Genomic DNA, 23,979 nt, shown 5'->3' on the forward strand with positions numbered 1-23,979 from the left:
TTCCGCTCGAGCTAAATATGACAATTGGTATATCCCAGACACTTAAAACTCACCATCATCTCTACATCAACAATGGACCCTTAATTGGTTCAGACAATACTATGAAAATAGTAAAAACAAGAATGAATAATTTAAACAATCACACATTACTCATCAAAGGTAACATTCGCTGCATGTTTAATTGTTTTTAAGTATAAACCTCTTTTTGCACTTACACAACAATTTCTGAAAGTCAATAAATTATCTCTTGGTATAGCTTGATGACATTTTTTGGGAAAATTTTAACAAATCAGTGGTCCTTGAACTGATTGTTTTTTTAAGTTCGATACTGTAGGTCCACTGCAAATAAAAAATGACTTGACAGCTATAAATTTATGACACAAAACACAGATGGGGAAGAAAATGTCTTCTCGATGATCAGTACGATACCTTGGAGCATTTTATGCTGACACTTGGTGAACCAATAAAACATAGATTGAAAATATACTGTCTCCCGATTTTCCCCAAAGTGCGGCACTCTTAACATCGCTTTTCTGCACAAGGAAAAGGGGAAAACAAGGTGACACGGCGCTCCACTGACATGTGGAGGTGGATGAGATCAATTCACACACTGAGAATGTGTACTATAATGTGGAGCAGCCCATCGATTAACATCAGCCAAGCTAATCAGTCACCCAGAGGGCTCTGTCAAGATTAAAGACTCAGGGGTGCAGGGGGAATACTGATGGATTTGGGTTAAGACCTCAGACCCTTTTGAAGTCTTCACTTTTCAACATTGACACAGTGATGTGACTCATGTATTCCATTCATCATGGCGCCAAACAAAGCAGGTTCTTTCTCTTTTATTGCAAAGCATCTGAGCTTGGCTGTTCTCTATTCACATGAGTACTAAGGCAAACTTGATGTGGGGTTACAAATAGTTGTAACAATATCGTCTTTAAAGTATCTTGGCGAGGAGGTGTATCCCGTGTGCATTTTTTATGTGCCTTGTAATAAAAGTTTACCTTAAGGGAAAACTGCTGTGGCTGAAGTCTGTGAGTGAGTAATACAAGACAGATTTTAGAATTAGGGAGTAGTCTGGTAGGAGTGGAATAATCTGTGGGTATAGCATAATGTTTGATTCTCTTGATAATGTAAGGGAACTCATTGGGGTCCTGTTCAGATGGACAGAATTGGGTCAAGATCTTTGGTAAACAGATGAACAGGAGTGCGTTGTCCCTTCTGAGTCCAGTCAGTCCTTCATTTTGGCCTCCAGGAAGCTCTGAATCTTTTGAAAGTTCTCCTCTTGCTGACCAAGGGACTCCAGGAAAAGGCCCATTGGTGACCTTTTGAGTCCAGCACACTCGATTTTATTCTCCAGTTTATTCTTCATGTTGCGGAGGCGAAAAGAAGAATGGGCCAATACCACTAAAGGGGTTAGAGTTTGGAGAGGGTTAACTTTTTGATTTTGTTTAAACATTTGACAAAAAGCATGCACTGATAACCTCATCAAAAGTGTTTTCATGTATTTTACGACAATACCATGTACTTTCTTCCCTGCACCATATACATAGACTTGTATACAACACAATGATCCAACCAGTAGGCCTTGGGAAATGATCAAATTTCACTTAATTGGTCCCCAAAAGGTATTACTTATTTTCTACAAATAACGTATCTTTGTTTAGCTATCTACGTCAGCGACGTATAGTGACAAGCAGAACAATGAAATGCTCTTCCAGTGGATGGCAGAAGGTAGCCGACGTAATTAACCTGTGTATCCACTTATTGTGAAATGTTCATTTAGTGGTGGGCAGTGAAATCATTTCAAAATTTCCCTTGGCTCCATAAAGGTTGGGAACCACTGATCCAACATTACTGTCGGTAACTTACAGGTGAGGGGTAAAGTGATTGCCGTCATGAACACCATGACGCTCCCCAGCATGGATATTAAGATGTAGCTGGTGACCATGACAGCAATCACAAAGGCTGTGGGGTTCTGCCTTTTGAAGTTCCTGATGGCCGTTCTGTTATCGCCTGCCCACACCGAGCTCAGAAAAACTCCCGAGACCACAGCCATGGCGGTGAACATTCCGAGAGGGTTGAGGAACCTGCAGGACGCATGGACAGGATATATGGAGATCATCTTGAGCAGAGTTGATAGGGTCTGTTGGCTGGCATGCGGATTTTAATTTGGTTGCTAGTGCGACCAAGTGGTGAGAGTGAATCATTACAACAACAAACCTTTAGACAACAAACTGGGGGAAACTTGCATGCTAAAATTGTACGTTTGCGCACTCACAAAGTAATTGACTGTCTTTAATGTTGACGATTGTTAATTGATTATGGTAATAGAAGGAATAATAATAGTAAATGCATAAAAAAACACAATATAAAATTGTCACGCAACAAAGTGGTTCAAGAAGAAGCATTTTAAGGTCGTTGATGTGACTAGTTAGTCTCCTGACATCAACCCATCAGAAAATCTGCAGAGAGAGCTGAAGCTTCTAGTTTCCAAGCGGCAGCCATGACACTTGAAGGATTTAGAGGGTGTGGGCCAGAATCTTTTCGGAGCTGTGTGCAAACCTTAAGAAGTTGAGACTACACAAAAACTATTGCATCGCTGTGCTTGTCAACAAAGGTTTCTGCACCAAGTACCAACGTACGTTTTGCTTTGCTTTGTCAATACATATTTCAGTCAACTGTTTACATTTACCTCCAACCATCCATCCATCCATCCATTTCCTGTACCGCTTATCCTCACGAGGTTCGAGGGTGTGCTGGAGCCTACTCCAGCTATCTTCGGGCGAGAGGCGGGGTACACCCTGAACTGGTTGCCAGCCAATCGCAGGGCATATATAAACAAACAACCATCCGCACTCACATTCACACCTACGGGCAATTTAGAGTCTTCAATTAACCTACCATGCATGTTTTTGGGATGTGGGAGGAAACCGGAGTGCCAGGAGAAAACCCACGCAGGCACGGGGAGAACATGCAAACTTCACACAGGCGGGGCTGGGATTTGAACCCCGGTCCTCAGAACAGTGAGGCAGATGTGCTAACCAGTCGCTCACCGTGCCACCTCATTTACATCCAGTGTTTACATTTTCAAACACACACTTCTACAATATTCCTAGAAAATCACAAAGTCCCATTCCTCCTGAGCTATTTTTAGAACAGACCCATGCACCGTGGGCTACTTTGGGTCCTTGGGGGCTACTTGGTGCCTGTGGGCAACATGTTGGTGACCCCTGCGCTATACTCTATATACTGTATACTCAAATACTTATTACAAAAGGTAATCTCACAAAAAAAAAATAACTTTGCATACAATACAGTACAATTATGTGCAGTAAAAGAATAATAGTTGATGCACACTCCCCCCTACTGTCTTGAAAAATAACATACCTGAAACCATGAGCTATTTTCTTCCAAAGCAATAAGTCAGACATGATTAAAGGACACTGTGTCACAGTTCAAATTTGGTGTGCACAACTAAAGCCACTAAATGTTGAATCACTGACCGAATAAGCAATTCTGAACTCTTCCCCACCATACACAGCAACTGTTGCTGTGTATGGTGATGATTAAGCAGCCTGTTACACTTGTACTACATGCTTACATGAACAGCTGACTAAATAAATGACTTATGAGGCCTTCACAAGTTACCATCACAAAAAGCACCGTCATTACAGTCTCAGTAAATAGAGCATGACACACGATTGCTAAACTGAGCCGCGTTTTTGTCTCAACAGCGTTGACTTCAGCCAGGCTGGCATGAAGATGGCTTCATGAAGCCCAATATTAGATTCACCTACAAAATCCAATGACATCCAAAACAAACGGTACAATATATTGCTACACTATATTTGGTTAAAAACAAATGTTCGCAGGTGAGTATTTACTCGTATTATACTTTATGGTCGCACGGTGAGAAGCGGTTTGCATGTCCGACTCACACTCGAGAGGTCCTGGTTTGAATTCCTGTGCTTGGGTTGACTTTTCTTTCGATATTCTGGCTTCCTCCCACATTCCAAAAACATGTTTTGTTCACTGAAGGTACTCTAAATTGCCGGTGCACCGTACATTTAATTTTGTTAAATGTTATTCAGTGTAGTTTTAGTTTGGCGTTGATCAGATTTACATGATTCTGAAAGGCATTTCAGGTGCGGCATGGCTCAGACGGTAGAGTGGTTGTCAGCCCTTGTGACCATGTCGAAGTGTCCTTGGAAGCGAGCGACTGAACCAACAGTTGCTCCTGATGCTGTGTCATTAGTAGGTGAATGAGGAGACAGTGTTAAAGGGATTTGAGTTCCTTGCAGGTAGAAAAGCAATATGCAAGTGAGCGCCCATTACCTATACCGTTTATGATATTTTGGTTATACCTTATCGGAGAGGTGCAAAATGTTACGAATCCATCCGTCCATACATACATCCATTTTCTTCACCACTTATGCCGTTGAGGGTCGCGGGGAGCCGGATCTCAGCTGACTTTTGGGCGAAACGCGGACTACACCCTGGACTGGTCGCCAGTCAGTCGCTGCAGGGCACACATAGAGACAGACAACCATTCACACTCACATTGACACTGTCGCTGAGTGGGAACTAAACATAGCTGCCAGTTTAGGCAAGCGGTTGTGTATTTTGTCAATATTTGAAATTCTTCTTGACGCCAGTAATTACTGACAGTGTCATTACCCTATTTCATATCATTACAATGAGAATCCTTAAAAGGGATTCATCCTAAAACATGTACGTTAGGCAAACTGGATCCTCTAGTCTAAATTGTCTATAGGTCTCCAGCTGAGGTGTTTTTCAGTATGTGCCCTGTGATTGACTGGCGACCAGTCCAGGGTGCCCCCCTCCCCTCGCCAACCGGATGACGACAAGCGCTGTAGAAAATGGATGGATGGGTTTCAAGTGGCTGTCATCACACCGTATTTAACTTTAACAATTCTTTTTTTTTTTTCTTTTCAGCGTTACAAAATAAACACAGACGCATTGGTGAGACAGTCGATTGCGTCCATGATTAAGCAGATGGAACGTTACTTACCCGACAATAAGGAAAACACCGACAGAAACTGCCAGATAATTAGTTTGATAGTAGAGCAAGTTGCTGACAACTCTGTTATTCCATTTCGCCAAGTCTTTCCTATCTGGTTTGGCGAATCTGTCCCACCCGGGAAAGAAGTCGTCCCACGGTCTCAGCGGCGTCAATTCTACTCTGGCCATTTTCTCTTCTGACATTTGACTAATCTGACAGCAAGGCAACGGGAACTGGCGTCACAAACTGTGGCGCGATCTCGCGAGATTATGTTGTGTTGGTGCCCTTCGTGTAAGCCCTGCTATTGGCCAGTGATCACATGACGCCACAAAACTTCCCGTTTAGCTTCACTTCGGAAATGTGATGGCAGGCCACTGTTAAGCGCGAAGGACTTTAAATGCTCGTTTCAGGTGACACTCTTACTCCAGTTTGCGCTCCCATGTCGACAATTTACGTTTTCCGAGGGTTTTGGAGTAAAAAATAGTGTCATGTGTACGAGTGGCCGCAAAGCAGGACTACACCGCAACGTGCTATCACTACAGTAGCGAGAAACAAGCAAGCCTGCCCTTAACGGGATCAAACACGCTTTGTAATTGTATTGCCGCAGATGTGGAGCACGATCTTGAGAGCTCGTGTGACTGGTAGGACGTGCTTCTGGTGGAGGAGTCTCTTCACGATGCAACTCAAGAGCAGCGAGTTCCAGGTTTTGTTCACCGACGGACTGAACGAGCTGGCAGGTGAGACGCAGTCTGTACATGTGACATTTTTGGGGGCTCTATGACAAAAAAACCTTTGCTATAATCACATACAACCCAATTTTATTTTTGTATTTAAATTTTTTTTGTGGGGGTGGGCGGGAACTTGACAAGTTTTAAAAAAGTAAACTTAAAAAAAAAAGTATAGTTTAATGTCACAAAACTGCGAGCGATCGTCACCCACATTTATGCGGAGAGCTCTACCTTTACCCACTTCAACCTCTGAAAGTATCAGAACGATCGCCCCAATATTTTAGATTTTACAGACAAGAATTTTCCTCCTATATAGAAAAAAAACTTCACAAAACTGCGAACAATTGTGGCCAAAATTTGTATGGACATCTCCACCTATGTAATGTAAATGTGAGTGTGAATGGTTGTCTATATGTGCCCACCGATTGGTGGTCTAAAGTGTTCTGTGTCTGATCTTGTCAGACATTTTTAAGCAGCACCAGTATGAGCTTAGAATAGCTGGAGGTGCTGTACGGGACCTGTTGACTGGAAAGCAGCCTGACGATGTGGATTTTGCGACCACCGCTACTCCTGAGGAGATGAAGCGCATGTTCCAGGCTGCAGGCATCAGGATGATCAACAACAAAGGAGAGAAGCATGGGACGATAACAGCAAGAGTAAGCCTTTGTAGACAGCCTAAATTATCCATGCTTGCCCCATTGTGTGTGGTCTGCTGCAAGACAAATATACAGTATAGTTTAAATTGAATTTTCCCGAAAGGGATTAAGACTCCTCGCTGGAAATGACACGATGAAGTGGGAAAGGAAGTAGTGCGATATTATTAAATGTATATTGTGAAAAATATTTTACATTTTAGTTAAATTATTCACATCTACAAAATTGGAGGGATATAATATTTCTCCCCATTCCAAATCATCCTGGTAACCGCTAGCATAATCTATTAGAGCATTCTAATCCACTATACATTTAGAACACTAAATGCTTTTTGACAAATATGTGAATCCATTTGGACAGGGAATACTCATTCAACAAATTGAATTGTAGTTCATGTTAGTTTATAATTTCATTGTTTTGTTTCAGGAAAAACTGCCCTTGAATCAGTCATCATTGGTCTTCAACATTTGGTCTGCTATCACAGCAGTTCGATTTCTTTTGACAACATTTGTTGATCTTTTATAGCTTCACAACGAGAATTTTGAGGTGACTACATTGCGGGTGGATCTTCAGACAGATGGCCGTCATGCTGAAGTGGAGTTCACCACTGACTGGCAGAAAGATGCTGAGAGAAGAGACCTTACAATCAACTCCATGTTTTTAGGTTATTGGTCTGTTTATACTTCCATCCATCCATTTCCTTATACTTGTACATTTGAATGTAAGTTCCATATTACTGTCTTGATTTTGTTGACTTGTTTTCCCCTGTGTAGGTCTAGATGGCACATTATATGACTATTTCAAAGGATATGATGACCTCCAGAATCGAACAGTCCGGTTTGTTGGTAATGCAGAAGAAAGGATCCAAGAGGACTACTTAAGAATACTGCGTTATTTCAGGTGGGCTGGTTAGCTTTGATTCAGACAATTTCAACTAACATGAAGAAGCAGGTTGCTAACAATATCTAAAATGATAGGGGGGGAGGGGACCTGTCAAGTTATTTTGACCTGTCTGTATTTCAACAGGTTCTATGGAAAAGTGGCTCTGAAACCTGATGAGCACGAGCCTGAGACGCTGGAGGCCATTCGGGTAAACAGCAGTGGGCTTGCGGCTATTTCAGGGGAACGGATTTGGGTGGAGCTGAAAAAGGTTGTGGTTGGCCACCATGCTTCTCAACTACTGGAGATGATGTACAGCTTGGGGCTGGTGCATTACATTGGTGAGACATACTATTGACTTGTAACATTTGTGGTTTAGTCATCTCTGGTTCTCATCGATTCACTTGACATTTCAGTGAAAAGACTCGTTCGATTTGCAGCGCCTTGTAAAAGTAATGACCTCAAATTGAAGCAATTTCTTTATCTGAACTTTATTTGATGAATCTGGACCAAATAGTCTAAGTTCTGAAGTGAAATGAGAAATACGTCCCTCCCAAACATTTTTTTAATAAGAAACTTAAAATTGCCATGTGCAAAGCGTCACCCCCTTTAAGTCAATACTCTAGAGCAGGGGTGGCCAACTAGTCAGAGACTAAGAGCCACTTTTTTTTCTGTGTTACCGCAAAGAGCCACATACACGGGTACACATGAACATCATCTTTTAATCATGTATGCACGCATACACAGACCTCAGCTCAGCCAGATCTAATGAAAATAACCACACCAACATGATAATATCAGTAATTTTCAACAGTTAACATTGTGTGCACTGTCTCACACACACAAACTCTCAGTTCAAGCAAGTCCACAAACAATAATAGAATAATTTTCAATAACATCTTTCTCTTACTATGCTGCTTAGTGAGACTTCTGGCATTCCTTATCTTGAACAATCCTGGCTTGTATTCTGTTGTTGCCACTCTAAGCAATTCTTTCAAATGAGTGTCAGTCAGAACAGATCGATGCTTTGATTTCACATGTTTCAGGGTAGAAAACACAAACTCGCAGACGTACGTTGACCCAAACATGGACAGTATCTTAAGCGCAGCTCGTTTGATGTTGGGGTATTTTTCAATTGGCACACTTTTCCAGAACTCAACGGTCCCTTCCCTTAAAACAGCTTTCAGTTGATCCTCCTCACAAAGGTCGATCATCTCCAACTCAGCCGCAGCCTCATCTGTGACGAGCGGGGCTTTCAAACAGTCTGGCTTCCAAGCCAGCTGATATGATGCAAGCGTTACGGTCTCCGAGTGTTTTGTAATTTTTTTGAAAAACTGCACCTGCTTTTCTGCCTTGCTTTTCAAAGCGACCAACTTGTTCTTGCGAAGTTCAGTCCCTTTTGGAAATTCCTGTTCGATGTTAGGGTGGAGTGAGCTGAAGTGACGCTGAAGATTTGAAGCTTTGAAATGCGCTAATGCTGCGTGACATATAAGGCAGATCGGCTTGCCATTACGTTTAACAAAAAATATATAAACTCTCCCACTCTGGCAAAAACGTCCTGTGTTCTTCTTCATATTTTCGTTTGGCTGTGCTTTTTTCCCCTGCCATTTCAAGAGGTAACTTGACGGAAATTGTTTACAACACAAATGATGTCACACCAAAGATTCTCTCGTCGCTCGTTTGACGTCACTCAAACAGGCTTACATGGTCAGTGTGCCATCTAGCTGTAGGGGGAGTGAATGACAGCGCCAGCCAAGCATTTTTGACGCATGTCATGTGACAGCCCCTGAAGAGCCGCATGAAACTAGTTAAAGAGCCGCATGAGGCTCGCAAGCCGCGGGTTGGCCAGGCCAGCTCTAGAGCCACTTTTTGTGGCAATTTTGGCACTTTATTTATTTAGCATTTTATTTTGTAATATATTTTTTTAAATTGATGTTAATCAGAAGTTACTCACTATTTACCCAGTACTTGAGTAATTATTTCACTGTGTGCTTTTTACTCTTAGTAATTTTTTGGGGGACTACTTTTTACTTTTGCTTGAGTCACATTATTGTCAAGTGACAGTACTCTTGAGTACAATATTTGGCGACTCTACCCACCTCTGGAGCGAACATCCCCTGTTGCTACTCTTACGTTTAAACAACATTTTTGCTCATCAGATCAGCCCGTGTCGTATTTGTTGCGCTGGTCTTTTGTATTTTCGCGTTGAGATGCTGCGGGTCGTGGCCCTGGTTGCGGTCCCAGCGGAACAGATAAGCACACGTAACTTCGGTGACAAGAGTTGATCCGCTTGTGCAGCATGTATAAATTAGGAAACACGCCTACATTTATGGAATTAGTTTACGGATGTTAAAGTTAAATGTATTAAGCGACACAGCGATGTTAGGGATTATGTCACAACATAGAATGAAGTAACTTCAAATTTAGCAATGGCCAATAAATACAGAAAAATATTGTACTTAATATTTTCCTGGAGCATGCATTTGGGGTTAGCCTTTGAAGTTGGTAATAGTGAAAAATACATTGAAACAGACAAGTATTTTAGTCAATTCTTTTCCAGAATGTGAGTGCTTAAAGTGGAGGAAGCTATTCACGTGGCACAGCTTGAAGCAGGCATCAGGTGCAGGTGGAGGAGGGCCTGGCTCAAGTTGGAGGCCAAAACAAAAAAAGAAAAGAAATGAGGCAAATTTAATTTTAATCTTAAATTTCTACATCAACATGTACTGCGTGAAGAAAATTAGTTTATTTTGCCTGATTGTACCCTTCAGAGTCTTCCAGATTGCTTAATTTATGTTAAAATCAAAAGATTATCTGCGGCAGCCTGGGGATCCCCCCTTTTTTGTCACCTTTTTCATGCCTTTGGTGTTTATAATCTGATTGATTATATTTTATGCCTGCACATAACGTGTGTAGCTGTTACCTGGTTTACTGTCTCTGTGTGACATACATCTCTTTAAAACGGAGCATAATGTTGGTATGATTATTAACATCATGTTCAGAATCATCTTTATTTGCCAAGTATGTCCAAAAAACACACAAGGAATTTGTCTCCGGTAGTTGGAGCCGCTCTAGTAGGACAACAGACAGTCAATTGGCAGAGAACACTTTTGAGACATAAAGAAATTGAGAAAATGTCTTTATGTATGTGTACCTCATGTACCTCTTTGCTGTAGTATTTTAAACAGCCCACCGGTCTTTCAGATTCAGAGGTTTGTGGTGGGGTTGAGGGTTGGGTGAAGCCTAAGGTGTGTGGAAAGAGCAGATTGTTTTTGTGACAGGACAGAAGCAATGATGTCTGAGGAGTTCAGAGTCTGTTGACTCAAAGACAGCCAAATTGATTGGGCGATGTTTCATAATACAGCTGGACAATGACCCAAAACATACAGCTAATGGAACCCAGGACTTTATCAAAGCAAAGAAGAGTCATATTCTTGAATGGACAAGTCAGTCACCTGATCTCAACCCATTAAGTTAACCTGTTAAAGACTAAACTTCAGACAGCAAGGCCCACAAACAAACAGCGACTGAAAACTACTGCAGTAAAAGCCTGGGAGAGCATTAAAAAGCAGAAAACCCGAGGAAACAGCTGGCAAAACCCGTGTTATAGGCAGAAATGAATCTACAGCACTTACCTCATGCGGCTGCCTTCTGCAATGTAGCATTACAGTGATCAATTTTAGCAAAACAAGCCCACACAAATGTATCTAACTTCACTACTTTCACCCTTTGTCTGGGAAAAAAAACCATCCGGACTTTCAATATAGGTGAACACGTTCTAGTTTAATAAGGAAATGTGCTCGTCTTCCGCCGCTGACATCAGCAAGCTCATGCAGGTTTTCAAAATTTCGACCTAAATTTGGGCGGGCCAAAATCGGGCTGCTAATCAAAAATGTCATCAGAAAACAAGCCTAAAATTTATTAAAATTTACGATTCAAACATTTGATATGTGTCCATGCAATGAAGTCAAAAGAAATCAGTCCTCAAAATGTCTTGTCTCGCATGTTGAAAAGGCTAAGTGACCAAAATGACTTGGGTAATGGAGGTCAAAGATCTCATTTGCACATTCTTTGTCACTTCGCAACCAATTATCAAATGATAATAAGTTAAGTTTAATTCCAGAAAATGCTCCGGAAGATCCCGAGGCGCAGATTAAAAAATTCATGATGTCCACTTTCAAGATACAGTCGACAAGATTACCTTTCACCGTGTTTATCGATTGGGAGGCCCTCATCCAGGAAACCGACCACGTGCCATCATTGCAAAGTTTGAACACTTTCAGCAAAAAGTGTTTGTGAAATCAAAAGCTCGTGAGGGCCTTTGTTTGGAATCAACGAGAGGCGTAAAATCTTGTACCCGATGATGAAGAGTCACCGTGAGAAAGGCAAACGAGCGTGGCGTCGTCAAATGTGATAAGCTGTGGTCGTGTAATCAGTATATTCAATAGTTCGGTCCAGGTACTTTTCAAGGTTGAAATGACATCAAAGGTTTTTACAAATTTTTAATGACAAGGAGATGGCTCCTCCAGCCAACACTGCGATTTTGCATTTACATGTCGCCGAAAGTTGACAATGTCACCTTACACCGAGCGAGGAAGTGCTGCATGCATCGTCTGTTATAAACATTTTAAGGGGGGTGTCAATTACTCGCTATATTTTCCTATTTGCGCAAGGGCTCAGCACCTACACTACCGCGCATAGTGGAGATTCGCTGTACATATGATATATGCCTAATAGATCAGTGAGCTTCTCCAATTGAAAACAAAACCATTACACTTCTCCCTCTCAGGTTTACCTTCTGATGGCAATATTGACGAGATGAAGCGGGTGTGGCAGAATGCCAAAGGTCACTCTCCCAAACCTATGACCATCCTAGCGGCTCTCTGCCGTCGCCCAGAGGAATTAGAGAGGATGGACACTCGACTGAAGGTGTCCCGGGAGGAGAAGACTCTGGCTGTGTTTCTGGTCAAGTACCGACACGATCTCTACAAGAATGATGAGGATTTGGATGGTCTCAAAACCTTTACTGACTTCATTATAGACGTAAGTTTTAACTTCCTGATATATGTTGTGTGACAAAGAAAAAGACTTGAAGCCATGCTCATGACTCAATGTCATATGGCTACCTGCTTATGTCATAGTGTCGCCCAATATTGCTGCTATTCTGCTATATTATTTTTCACTTCTTTCGGTGACTCTGCTTATTTTTCAGGCCGATTGTGCGGCTCGCTGCTGTCATTCTTGGGGCAAATAATCTATTTGAAATTCGTGGTTAAATCCTTGTTGGTTGGCCACTACTGTGATGCCTTGAGATATGAGTTTATTTGTTTGTTACCCACGCTTCACAACTCAAAACAATTGTATATCAAGTCTTTCCAAATTGAAATTAATGACAACATGCGTGGTACGTGGATTAAAGACTAACTTGCCCATAGGTGAGCATGTGAGTGTAAATGATTGTTTGTCTATATGTGCCCTGCAATTGGCTGGCGACCAGTTCAGGGTGTACATTGCTTCTCGCCCATTGTCAGCTGAGGTACCCGCCAGCACACCCGTGACCCTAGTGAGGATGGGCGGTAAATGGGTGTGGATGGATAGAAATGCCATGAATGTGATCCATCGTCCCCGCCCCAAAAAAACCCAACAAAATGTTGTTAAGTGTTTTTTTAATAAGAAAAATGGCACTCTATTATACTAAAAACATACAGTAATGACGGAATTAAATACAATTACAAAGAATCAAACGTTTTTTGTCACACTTTCTCCAATTGTGCTGCTGATTCTGGTGTACCTGGGGGCAGTATAATACAGACATACCGATATACATGGAGGTGGTCACAGCTCCTCAGTAAGCTGTAGTCATATTAGTCATACTGAACATACTCTTAGACATACTGCTGTATACTGGAGGCTCAGCTCCTCTCTCGGCTACTCAATACGGCAGAAATATTTGTCGTTCTTCGCAGAAGATAAAGAATTATGCCTTTGAGTATTGCTTTATGCTCTAGACACGTGTTGCAGTACCGTTTGTGGGTAACAATGCCATCACATAGATGATAATTGTTCGTGCGTGTGCCGATGGAGTTTCCCAATGTATTTTATCATTCAGGTAGCAAAGGCTCTGTGGTTGCTTTAAATACACGTTTAATTCTCTTTGTTTAATATCTAGTTTGACAGTAACCTTGAGCTGAGCGTGGGAATAAACTAGGGCTGCACCATATTTTCTTTGAGCATTGTCATCGAGATGTACATGTGCGTAATAGTCACATTGCAGTGTCTGCTCAGATGGTGGTGTCCTGTAATATAAAGTGAATCAGCTGTAAAATTAAAAGTGACCAGCAGAAGCACCTGTTTGGACATGCTCAAGAGATTAAAAGATTGTACCATTGCTGCATCTCCTATTTTGCTCTTCAGAATGAAAGAAGGCATGCACGGGGCAGGTGCGTGAGTATGTGAAGTGTGTTCAGGGACACTGCATAAATGGGAGTGATTGCATTCTTCTTTTGTACAGTACATAAATGTAAATATGGATTGCGAGGAAAATTATTTGTATTAGAATGCTTTAGTTAAAACCCTGTGGGATCACACTGTGATAATATGGAATTAATCTTGTTTTGTAAGAATAGATATATTATTTTGTTATATAGTGAGCCAGAGCTGCGAGGAATGCAAAGTTATCAATGTCCTTTCACCATCGTTCCTGTCATACCGTGTTGCGTGTTTTTGTTTTCACTTTAAGGACAGAAGTCCTGTTTTTGTTTTAATTCCTCATTTTAAAGACAGCATTTAAGCAACAGGTTTTTCCTCATGTTTTTGAGATTGTCGAGTGAAAGCTGCAGCTTTTTTACATCATGGCCAGGGGACTACAGATGAAAACTAGCCTTCTGGCTAATTCTGGCTTTTTTAACCATGTGTACTTCATTGTTTTATGAAATTGCATTGTCCCCTTTCAAAAATAAACTGAAAGCAGCTGGCTACTTGTGTGGACTGAATGGGTGGCGACAATGGGGTAATGAAATGCCAGTATTTTGAGTGTAATAGCCCATCCGCAATATGATGGGGGAAAAAAAGAAAAAACTGTGAACTAGTTAATTTTTTGACCGGTGAACTGAACTTTGAGGTAGTTCGCGTAGAAAATGAACTTTCCCAACACTGATCCTGTATTATTTCACATCGAAATATATATATTGCAGGTTTTAAAAAGAATGCAATGTCATTTATTTCCAATATCGTGTAGCTCTACAATAAACAGCTTGAAGCCTCTTATTCAAAGAATATTTACTAAACTGATCCTGTATTATTTCACATCGCTATATATATATCACAGGTTTAATCAAAATTGCAATGTCATTTATTTCCAATATCGTGCAAACCTACAATAAACAGCTTGAAGCCACTTTTTCAAAGAATATTTGCTAATTATATCTGCCAAACTGCCCCTTGTTGTCACCTGCCACCACACAGCACACAGTTTGAGCTAGCAAGTCAAAACAAAAAATCATTTTGACGGTTCGCATTTCAAACTCGTAAGTCGGGTCACTCGTATCTCAACGCACCACTGTTTTAGTGTTTGTGCCATGACGTCACATCCTCTTCATAATGCCTGGATCAGACTACAGGATTTTAGCCCCGATATTAGCCCAATTTGCTATCGCAGGCGATTTCCCAGATACTTCTTGTAGTGTGACATAATCCACGACCAACGATTCGGCTCTACGACGCAAAAATGAAAAGTCAAGCATGTTTGATTTTTGTGGATCTTCCATGTAGTGTGACATATGAACACAAACCCTCCATTATCGCGCCTTTATGTCGACCAATAGGATTGGGTATTGTGACCATTGCAACGCCTCCCTTGCTCGCCGTTGTCAACATTTATTCATGTGGACAAACCAACGTTTACCGAAACTTTAGAGCAGTGTTTCTCAACAAGGGGTTCGTGGACCCTTAGTGGTTCTTGGTGTAATTGCGAGGGGTCCATCCATCCATCCATTTTATGTACCGCTTATCCTCACTAGGGTCACAGACATGCTGAGGAGCCTATCCCAGAGAGAGGCGGGGTACAGCCTGACAGCCAATCGCAGGGCATATGTAAACAAACAACCATTCGCACTCACATTCACACCTACGGGCAATTTAGAGACTTTAAAGAACAAAGGCTCGTCTTACTTTTGCAACAAAAAAACAAACAAACAAAAAAAACATTTTAACTCATTTAATCCCAGACATAATCCTATGGTGAGGAGTGACGTCAGCCCCCTCTATTGCCTATGGCGCAAAAAAACGTGAAAGATGTAAAATTACGTCTTTTGGATTAGATGATCAAGCAAAAAGGCACGCAACAAGCATTCCCCTTACCCGAATATGTATAAAACTTCAGGACAAAGTGACGACAAACCTTTTATCAGTCTCATAACTAAAGGTTGCTACATTTTATGAAATACAAGTTCTAGATGAGAGAGGCTTACTTAAACTCTAAACACACAAAACACAACCAAGAGTGGAATTTTATAGAATATTTAATGACATCTGCAAGGGATCTAGAGGGAACGCACAAAGGGGTCTAACTAAAGAAAGAAAATAACACTAATAATGGGTGAAAGGAGAAAAATAGGTGTACGAAAAAGTAAATCGAACATTGTGTGTTGGACTAAAGGTGAAAACGCGAGCGTTTAATGCATCCAGACAGAGAGAAAGAGAGAGGGAGAGAGAGAGAACAAAGTTGGGATCTTAACCTTATCTTGATCTTATTCTCAAAAGGATATGGAAAAGCTTGCTAAACACAAACAGAAAACATACGGTGGGTACGGAAATATTCAGACCCCCTTAAATTTTTCACTCTTTTATATTGCAGCCATTTGCTAAAATCACTTTAAGTTAATGTTTTTTCCTCATTAATGTATACACAGCACCCCATATTGACAGAAAAAAACGGAATTGTTGACTTTTTTGCAGATTTATGAAAAAAGAAAAACTGAAATCACAAAGCCGTAAGTATTCAGACCCTTTGCTGTGACACTCACATTTAACTCTGGTGCTGTCAATTTCTTCTGATCATCCTTGAGATGGTTCTCCACCTTCTTTGGAGTCTAGCTGTGTTTGATTATACTGATTGGACTTGATTAGGAGAGCCGCACACCTGTCTATATAAGACCTTACAGCTCACAGTGCATGTCAGAGCAAATGAGAATCATGAGGTCAAAGGAACTGCCTGAAGAGCTCAGAGGCAGAATTGTGGCAAGGCACAGATCTGGCCAAGGTTACAAAAAGAATTGTGCTGCACTTAAGGTTCCTAGGAGCACAGTGGCCTCCATAATTCTTAAATGAAAGAGGTTTGGGATGACCACAACCCTTCCTAGAGCTGGCTGTCTGGCCAAACTGAGCAATCGGGGTAAAGATGTAAAGAAGAACCCAAAGACCACTGTGGCTGAGCTCCAGAGATGCAGTCGGGAGATGGGAGAAAGTTCTAGAAAGTCAACCGTCACTGCATCCCCCCACCAATCGGGGCTTGATGGCAGAGTAGCTTGACGGAAGCCTCTCCTGAGTGCAAGACACATGAAAGCCCGAATGGAGTTTGCTAGAAAAAAATTCACCTGAAGGACTCCAAGATGGTGAGTAATAAGATTCTCTGGTCTGGTGAAACCAAGATAGAACCTTTTGGCCTGAATTTCTAAGCGGTATGTGTGGAGAAAACCAGGCGCTGCTCATCACCTGTCCAATACTGTCCCAACAGTGAAGCATGGTGGTGGCAGCATCATGCTTTGGGGGTGTTTTTCAACTGCAGGGACAGGACGAGTGGTTGCAATCGAAGGAAAGATGAATGTGGCCAAGTACTGGAGGAAAACCTTTTCCAGAGTGCTCAGGACCTCAGACTGGGCCGAAGGTTACCCTTCCAACAAGATAATGACACTAAGCACACAGCTAAAATAACAGAGGAGTGGCTTCAGAACAACTCTGTGACTGTTCTTGAATGGCCCAGCCAGAGCCCTGACTTTAACCCAATTGAGCATCTCTAGAAATACCTGAAAATGGCTGCCCACCCAACGTTTACCATCCAACCTGACAGAACTGGATAGGATCTGCAAGGAGGAATGGCAGAGGATCCCCAAATCCAGGTGTGAAAAACATCTTGCATCATTCCCAAAAAGACTCATGGCTGTATTAGCTCAAAAGGGTGCTTCTACTAAATACTGAGCAAAGGGTCTGAATACTTACGGTTGTGTGATATTTCAGTTTTAGCTTTTTAATAAAAATTTCTTCAATTACGTTTTTGTCAGTCAATATGGGGTGCTGTGTGTACATTAATGAGGGAAAAAAAGTGAGCTTAAATGATTTTAGCAAATGCCTACAATATAACAGTGACAAATTTAAGGGAGTCTGAATATTTTCCGTACCCACTGTATAATAACAACGAACTGATGAACTGATGAAGTAAGCGTTTGTCAACTATAAATTGGGGAAATGTCGTCCGGGAATTGTAACGCGTTTACTTGCTGTATACAGAAATTTCTATCACGATTTAAAACTAGAACACGTGTTCTTCATCATCAGTAGTGCTTTATAATGTAAGGTGCACACAAAACATCCCAGCAGCTCGTATCCTGCAAGTCCTTAACCTTTTTTGGGCCACAGACTGCTTTCACATAGCATATTTTAAATGACCAGCATATAAAGTAAAGATGAGCATCATTTGAATTTGAGTGATTTCGGTCCTGATTCCGGTTCCAAACGATTCTCGATTCCGATTCTTTTAGGGTGCTGCGTCAGAAATGTTTGCATGGTTTAAATTAAGGGTCTTATGAACATCGATTTTCTCAACAGCCTGCAGCATAAACTAAAATGAACATTTGACTGCGTTCTTTATAACCAGTATCAATATCAAACCTATGAACTATGATACCTTAACCAAAACACAGGTGACACAAGGTTAGTATTTGTGATACTGTGAGACGTGTTTGTGAAGTTTGTCCATATTCATTGTGATGTTAAGTTTCTAGTTTGACCTTTGAAGTTTTAGCTCATTGTTAAGCTTTTAATGCGACTGTTTCTACTTTCTTTCCAGTAAGGTAAAGTGTGGTCAGGAAGTGAAGAAACGGGTCCAAGCAGGTTGGAACGGGTGGAGGAAGGTGTCAGGTGTGTTATGTGACAGAAGAGTCTCTGCTAGGGTGAAGGGCAAAGTTTATAAAACAGTGGTGAGGCCAGCCATGATGTATGGATTAGAGACAGTGGCACTGAAGAGAAAACAGGAAGCAGAGCTGGAGGTGGCGGAAATGAAGATGTTGAGGTTCGCTCTCGGAGTGACCAGGTTGGATAAAATTAGAAATGAGCTCATCAGAGGGACAGCCAAGGTTCGATGTTTTGGAGACAAAGTTAGAGAGAGCAGACTTCAATGGTTTGGACACGTCCAGAGGAGAGAGAGTGAGTATATTGGTAGAAGGATGATGAGGATGGAGCTGCCAGGCAAGAGAGCTAGAGGAAGACCAAAGAGAAGGTTGATGGATGTCGTGAGGGAAGACATGATGGCAGTTGGTGTTCGAGAGGAGGATGCAGGAGATAGGCTCTCATGGAAAAGGATGACGCGCTGTGGCGACCCCTAACGGGACAAGCCGAAAGGAAAAGAAGAAGAAAGTCATTAACAGTATATTTTATTTTTGTGTCTGTCATCACCTCTTATGTTGGTTTGCAGATGAAAATAAATGCTAAAAACCATCGTCGCAATAGTGCAACCCACCGTTTAACATGTTAGCTGTTAGCATTTTGTTTCACTTACCCAATTGACTTGACCGAAGTTCCGCGCGGTGTAGGCTGAGGCTCAGAGATAGACGGAGTGCGTCAGATTTGCACACATCGTGAAAGCCTTCCTTGCACAATGTAATCTTAATCCAAGTGTTGCACTAAGATGATTGGTCATTTATTTTAACGTAGTTAACACTTTTGTTCACCATTGCCGTTGGGCACAAGCACGTCTTCGTGCATGTTCTTTGTTGGTTTTTGCCGCTTCTTCGTTGGTTTTCGCAACTTCTTCGGGGTTGGCGGACTGTATGCATCGAAACTAGGAACATAATTTTTTTTAATTGGAACGATTCTGGGAGAACCATACTGTTAGTCTCGGTTCCAATTGGTTCTCGATTCTCGATGCCCAACCCTAATATAAACCAATAAAAACAAATGATTAATTATACAGCTCCATATTACGCCATTACAATGAATGTAATAATGAGGTTCCTGCACATTTCTATACATCGAGCCAGTGTCATCTTGCCATAATCTTTCTTTATCTGAAAAACACTCAAAAGATTTGTCTTTTAATGCCGGAAACAACACACAACCTCACAGTTGTAGATGAGCATCGTAAACAAATGGCAAATGAAAGTCAGCGAGCATTGAAAAACAAATATTAGCCACACTTGACTTTCAACAGCCATTTGGGTACCCAAAATGCTTGAGCGCTGTAATTAACGGAAAATGTACTCAACTAAAGCATGAGGTTTAAGGTGTGTTTCTTTTAATTGTGGTCGAAAAGATGGGTCTTAAAGCAGTACAAATCTCCATTCTGTTTTGTATCCCATTGAGTGTATGTCATTGATCTGAAACTGTTACTGTTTTGACAGAGTCGTGAATTGGATACTCGGAGCAAAGTGTGCGAGCTGCTGAAGTATCAAGGTGAGCACAAGCTGCTGGCTGAACTGGGCACGTGGGCCGTCCCTCGCTTCCCCATCAGTGGACATGATCTCAGGAGAATGGGCATACTCACGGGCAAGGAGATAGGCAGCACTTTACAGAAGCTGCGTGACATCTGGAAGAAAAGTCATTATCAGATGGATAAAGAAGAACTTCTCAGTTACGTGACGTTGTAATGGGCTGATATGTGTGTCAAAGCCAAACATGCATGTGTGTCCGTGACCGAGAATACCAATTTGGACTCTCTGAAATCAAGTCTGTGATAGCACAGCTTGCATTTAGTATCAAATTGACTCATCTGTTTGTGTGTGTGTGTGTGTGTGTGTGTGTGTGTGTGTGTGTGTGTGTGTGTGTGTGTGTGTGTGTGTGTGTGTGTGTGTGTGTGTGGCGAATGAACATTACCACCCCAGTGATGAATGCATTTTCATTATTATGACACCATTTTCATTATTATTACAACGCTGGGCCACTTTATACATCTACATGAAATGGGAGAATACATCCGTTGCATTTAATTAGCATTTTTGTCTGCCATTTGCTCAAATTTATGGAATAAGAGCTCGTCACTCGTTATTTTCAATGTTTCAGCATCATTGTAAATATTTTTTTTCTCAGTCTGGGCAAATGTTCCAGTACAAGCTTTATATTGTGTTCAACACAAGCCAGTATTTGTTTGTAAATAGACTGGCATTTATAACTAGCATGTTCTATTAATCAAGTGTTTGAAATATTTTCTTTGGGGCGCTTTATGTATTTATCTGAGAAGTACACATTTAATTTAGGACTTGTCAGCGAGGACTACATTGAATTCTTTTGCATTTCCAAGTTAGTTAAAAAACAGTTAATTTACAAACATAGTACTATATATCCAAAATAAAAGTGACAATTGTGGCAGCGTATTCAGTCATGCCATCTGTAATAATGTTGTCACTGCAGTGTTCAATCTCGGAGATACATTTGAATAGTGCTGTTTGGTAAGTGATTTTATGGCACAGCTTAAATTTAAATAAATCCTGAATCATGAATGGATTCCTCATCGTTTGATACATGTGCATCTAACGAACGTTTTCAAGTTTGTCCGTCTAATATTTCAACAAGGAAACCCAAATATTAGAAAGTCATACCATTATGAGTTTCTGCACATCAAAACAAAAATGAGCAAATAAATGATTGCGTCCTTTCCCGTGTCAAAAGTGATCTTTCAGTTGCAAAGGCAGAATCCCAGTTTTCTTGGTACAGGATTTGTGTCGGTAGGTTGACGCACCACATCCTCATGTCACAAAGACGTCAACGGTCGAGTGAGATTGCTCCTCCTCCCTCCTGCAGAGACTATATCAATCACGGATGTGTCATCCTTTTCCATCACTTCTGTTTGCTTCCAACACTTGGAGCGGACCGTCCAGAATACAGCTTGTTGATTGGATGAGGTTAAATCCCACTGACGCGTGTATCCTCACCGTGGATGCTTGTCGCTCTGGATTGGCTCAGCGACCTCTCTTCGGAGAAGGTGCAGCCTCCTGACAGCCAGGGTGAGCCCCAGGACAAGCGCTTGGCTCAAGTGGAAGTAGCTCTCCTCTCCGTCATCTTCATCACAGCCGGAATCCTCAACTTGGGGCTCTTGCTGGTGCCGGAGAAGGGAGCAGTAAAGTGCTGTCTTCCAGATCCTGCAGTAGGGCAGCAGTGTCCAAGGCCAGGGCGAAAACTGTGATGATGACCGTGGTCATCGTGCTCACCTACATCACCTGCTGGACGCCCTTCTTCACCGTGCAACTGTGGTCCGTGTGGGAAACGTTTGCTGTGAGTGGCGTCACTCGGCATATTTTAGGAGGGCTAAAACACCCCCAAAATATTCTGGAACCCTCCTAAATCTGGGGTGTCAAACTCATTGTAGTTCAGGGTCCACATACAGCCTCTCTTGATGTCAAAGGGGCCGGACCACTAAAATCATACCATATGTAATAGAATATGCCGGAAAGATAAACAAGATATCAACAATCACCAATGGCAAAAGGTCGTCATAGAATATATATAACACTAGAAAATATATCTGCTAAGCATAATAACCAAATGGGTAACTAAGAAAAATTGTCACCTTTCATTCGAATGGTGTACCTTTAATCTTGATTCTTGTCTGCCTGGGAAAGAATGTCATACAGAAATGTGATGTTTTGTGACCAAATCATACCTTCTCATCTTAAGACATCTGCGCATGCCATAGGGTCACTTGCATGTACTTGAACCCCTATCCTTCTGGCTCTGGATAACCTGTGTGGGCCTCTGGGGATACTCCTCTTGGGGAGGGTTTTGTTTGTGTTGCTCCCCTGGGGGTGTCAGGATCTGCTCTCAATCCCTGGGTGCTGTGGAGGTGCCGGCTGGTCCCATTTCTGGGGGGCCTCGTCCTGGTCTCTGGGTGTGGAGCTGGGGGCCATGCTGCTGCTCCCTGGGGCCCGTTCCCCTTGTTCCTCTGGTTGGGGTACTTCAGTTGGGCTGGGGGACCGTCCTGGGGAGTGGGTGGCCTCCCCCTGGCTGGGTCCCCCACGAGATGGGCACGCTGGCTTGCACCCCCCTCAATGTGCCGGCTCAGCAACTCTGTACACTAGTTGACTAACATGCATGTGATATGGTGTTCATTCACTAATAAGTTCCATAAGTACACTATAGGCCTTAATTGCTACATTACTTGTAGTCCAATATCTAGACTGTCTATTGTTATTGTTTTTTACATCCATCCATCCATCCATCTTCTTTACCTCGTATCCTCAGTAGGCTCGCAACATCATGGGAAAGGCTCCAGCACGCCCGCGACCCGAGTGAGGATAAGCCGTACAGAAAATGGATGGATGAATTAAATGAATAAATATTGAAATAATGCAATAAGTATTAAAATAATATTTTAAATACATACTTTAAATAATTAACCATACACAGAAATAATTAAATACCTCATGACATATTTATTTATTTTGCTAACTCTTAGTGCTCCATAGCAATATGTTGTGGTACACTGAACTCAGTGCAGCCGGTGGATGTCACTATAGAGTAGCCAGAAGGTGTCAGTGTTGTCATATCTATCTATCTATCTATCTATCTATCTATCTATCTATCTATCTATCTATCTATCTATCTATCTAATATCTATCTATCTATCTATCTATCTATCTAATCATGACACTTTCTGAGCAAAGAGGAAAATAAAAGGTGATATGACTTTTGATGATTGGCGATTCAGCACTTTGTCAGCAAGAAACAATAAAAAAAAAAAATCAGGTCATAAGTATCAATTTGACACCATCTAACTCAATTAACACAATACAGTAGATAGTCCCCATCAAGACATCACCTTAGGTGGTGGAGGGGTTTTTGTGTCTCAATTATCCTAGGAGCTTAGTTGCCTGGGGCTTTATGCCCATGGCAGGTTCACCCATGGCAAACAGGTCTTACGTGAGGGACCAGACAAAGCACGGCTGAAAGACCCCCTATCAAGAGAAATATTGATTCCCATTTTCCCTTGCCTTGATATGGGTCACCAGGGCCCCCTCTGCAGCCAGGCCCGGAGGTGGGACTCGATGGTGGGCACCTCCCGAAAAGGCAACGTGGGGACCTTTTCAGTCCGGTCCCTGGCTACAGACGTTGATCTAGGGACGTGCAACAGCACCTCTCTGGCAGGGAACGAGCCTGAGCTGGTGTGCGAGGTTGAGAAATTCAAACTGCATGTAGTCGGGCTCACCTCGACACACAGCTTGCACTCCCACCAGTTGCCCATGGTGAGAGGCCCCGAGCAGGTGTGGTCATACTGATTGACCCTCAGCTCAGCACCTGCACGTTGTGGTTTACACCAGTAAACGATAGCCTTTGGGTGGGCGTGGCGGGATGAATGTTGTTTGTGTCGATGCACCAAACAGCAGTTCAGAGTACCCACCCTTTTTGGAGTCCTTGGAGGGGGTGCTGGAGAGCGCTCCCGCTGGGGACTCCATCGTTCTGTTGGGGGACTTGAACGCTCACGTGGGCAATGAC

The 23,979-nt window shown here is 42.1% G+C and overlaps 2 protein-coding genes across 3 annotated transcripts in view; one reads left to right on the top strand and one right to left on the bottom strand.

Annotated features, from left to right (window-relative positions):
• The window catches only part of LOC133483027 (CCA tRNA nucleotidyltransferase 1, mitochondrial-like), an 84,752-nt gene extending 64,407 nt beyond the window's left edge, over positions 1-20,345 (top strand). The window contains exons 1-8 of one of the 2 annotated variants that reach the window (XM_061783503.1): positions 5,312-5,436; positions 5,634-5,763; positions 6,217-6,410; positions 6,934-7,072; positions 7,182-7,308; positions 7,435-7,628; positions 12,074-12,327; positions 19,896-20,345. In XM_061783503.1, coding sequence (XP_061639487.1) covers positions 5,634-5,763; positions 6,217-6,410; positions 6,934-7,072; positions 7,182-7,308; positions 7,435-7,628; positions 12,074-12,327; positions 19,896-20,141 — 1,284 coding nt within the window. In that variant the 5' untranslated portion in view covers positions 5,312-5,436 and the 3' untranslated portion in view covers positions 20,142-20,345. Of the gene's footprint in view, positions 1-5,311; positions 5,437-5,633; positions 5,764-6,216; positions 6,411-6,933; positions 7,073-7,181; positions 7,309-7,434; positions 7,629-12,073; positions 12,328-19,895 lie in introns of those variants that run through there. The other variant, XM_061783502.1, reaches the window with a different exon arrangement.
• LOC133483028 (PRA1 family protein 3-like) lies at positions 161-5,274 on the bottom strand. Its single transcript, XM_061783504.1, has 3 exons — positions 5,036-5,274; positions 1,873-2,090; positions 161-1,407 (listed from the first exon to the last, which is right to left on the bottom strand). The coding sequence occupies exons 1-3, from the start codon at positions 5,227-5,229 to the stop codon at positions 1,232-1,234; spliced, it is 588 nt and encodes a 195-aa protein (XP_061639488.1). The 5' UTR covers positions 5,230-5,274; the 3' UTR covers positions 161-1,231.
• Positions 20,346-23,979: the final 3,634 nt, after the last annotated feature.

The sequence above is a fragment of the Phyllopteryx taeniolatus genome, chromosome 9 (assembly GCF_024500385.1).
Source record: "Phyllopteryx taeniolatus isolate TA_2022b chromosome 9, UOR_Ptae_1.2, whole genome shotgun sequence".
NCBI lineage: Eukaryota > Metazoa > Chordata > Actinopteri > Syngnathiformes > Syngnathidae > Phyllopteryx > Phyllopteryx taeniolatus.

Bases quoted from the DNA above. Each gene is read 5' to 3' on its own strand.
- LOC133483028 (XM_061783504.1), bottom strand. From the start codon at position 5,229: ATGTCAGAAGAGAAAATGGCCAGAGTAGAATTGACGCCGCTGAGACCG. The intron at 2,091-5,035 runs GTAAGTAACGTT...TGCGTCCTGCAG, and splicing joins GGTGTTTTCCTTATTGTCGG to GTTCCTCAACCCTCTCGGAA. The intron at 1,408-1,872 runs GTAAGTTACCGA...TAACCCCTTTAG, and splicing joins AATCACTTTACCCCTCACCT to TGGTATTGGCCCATTCTTCT.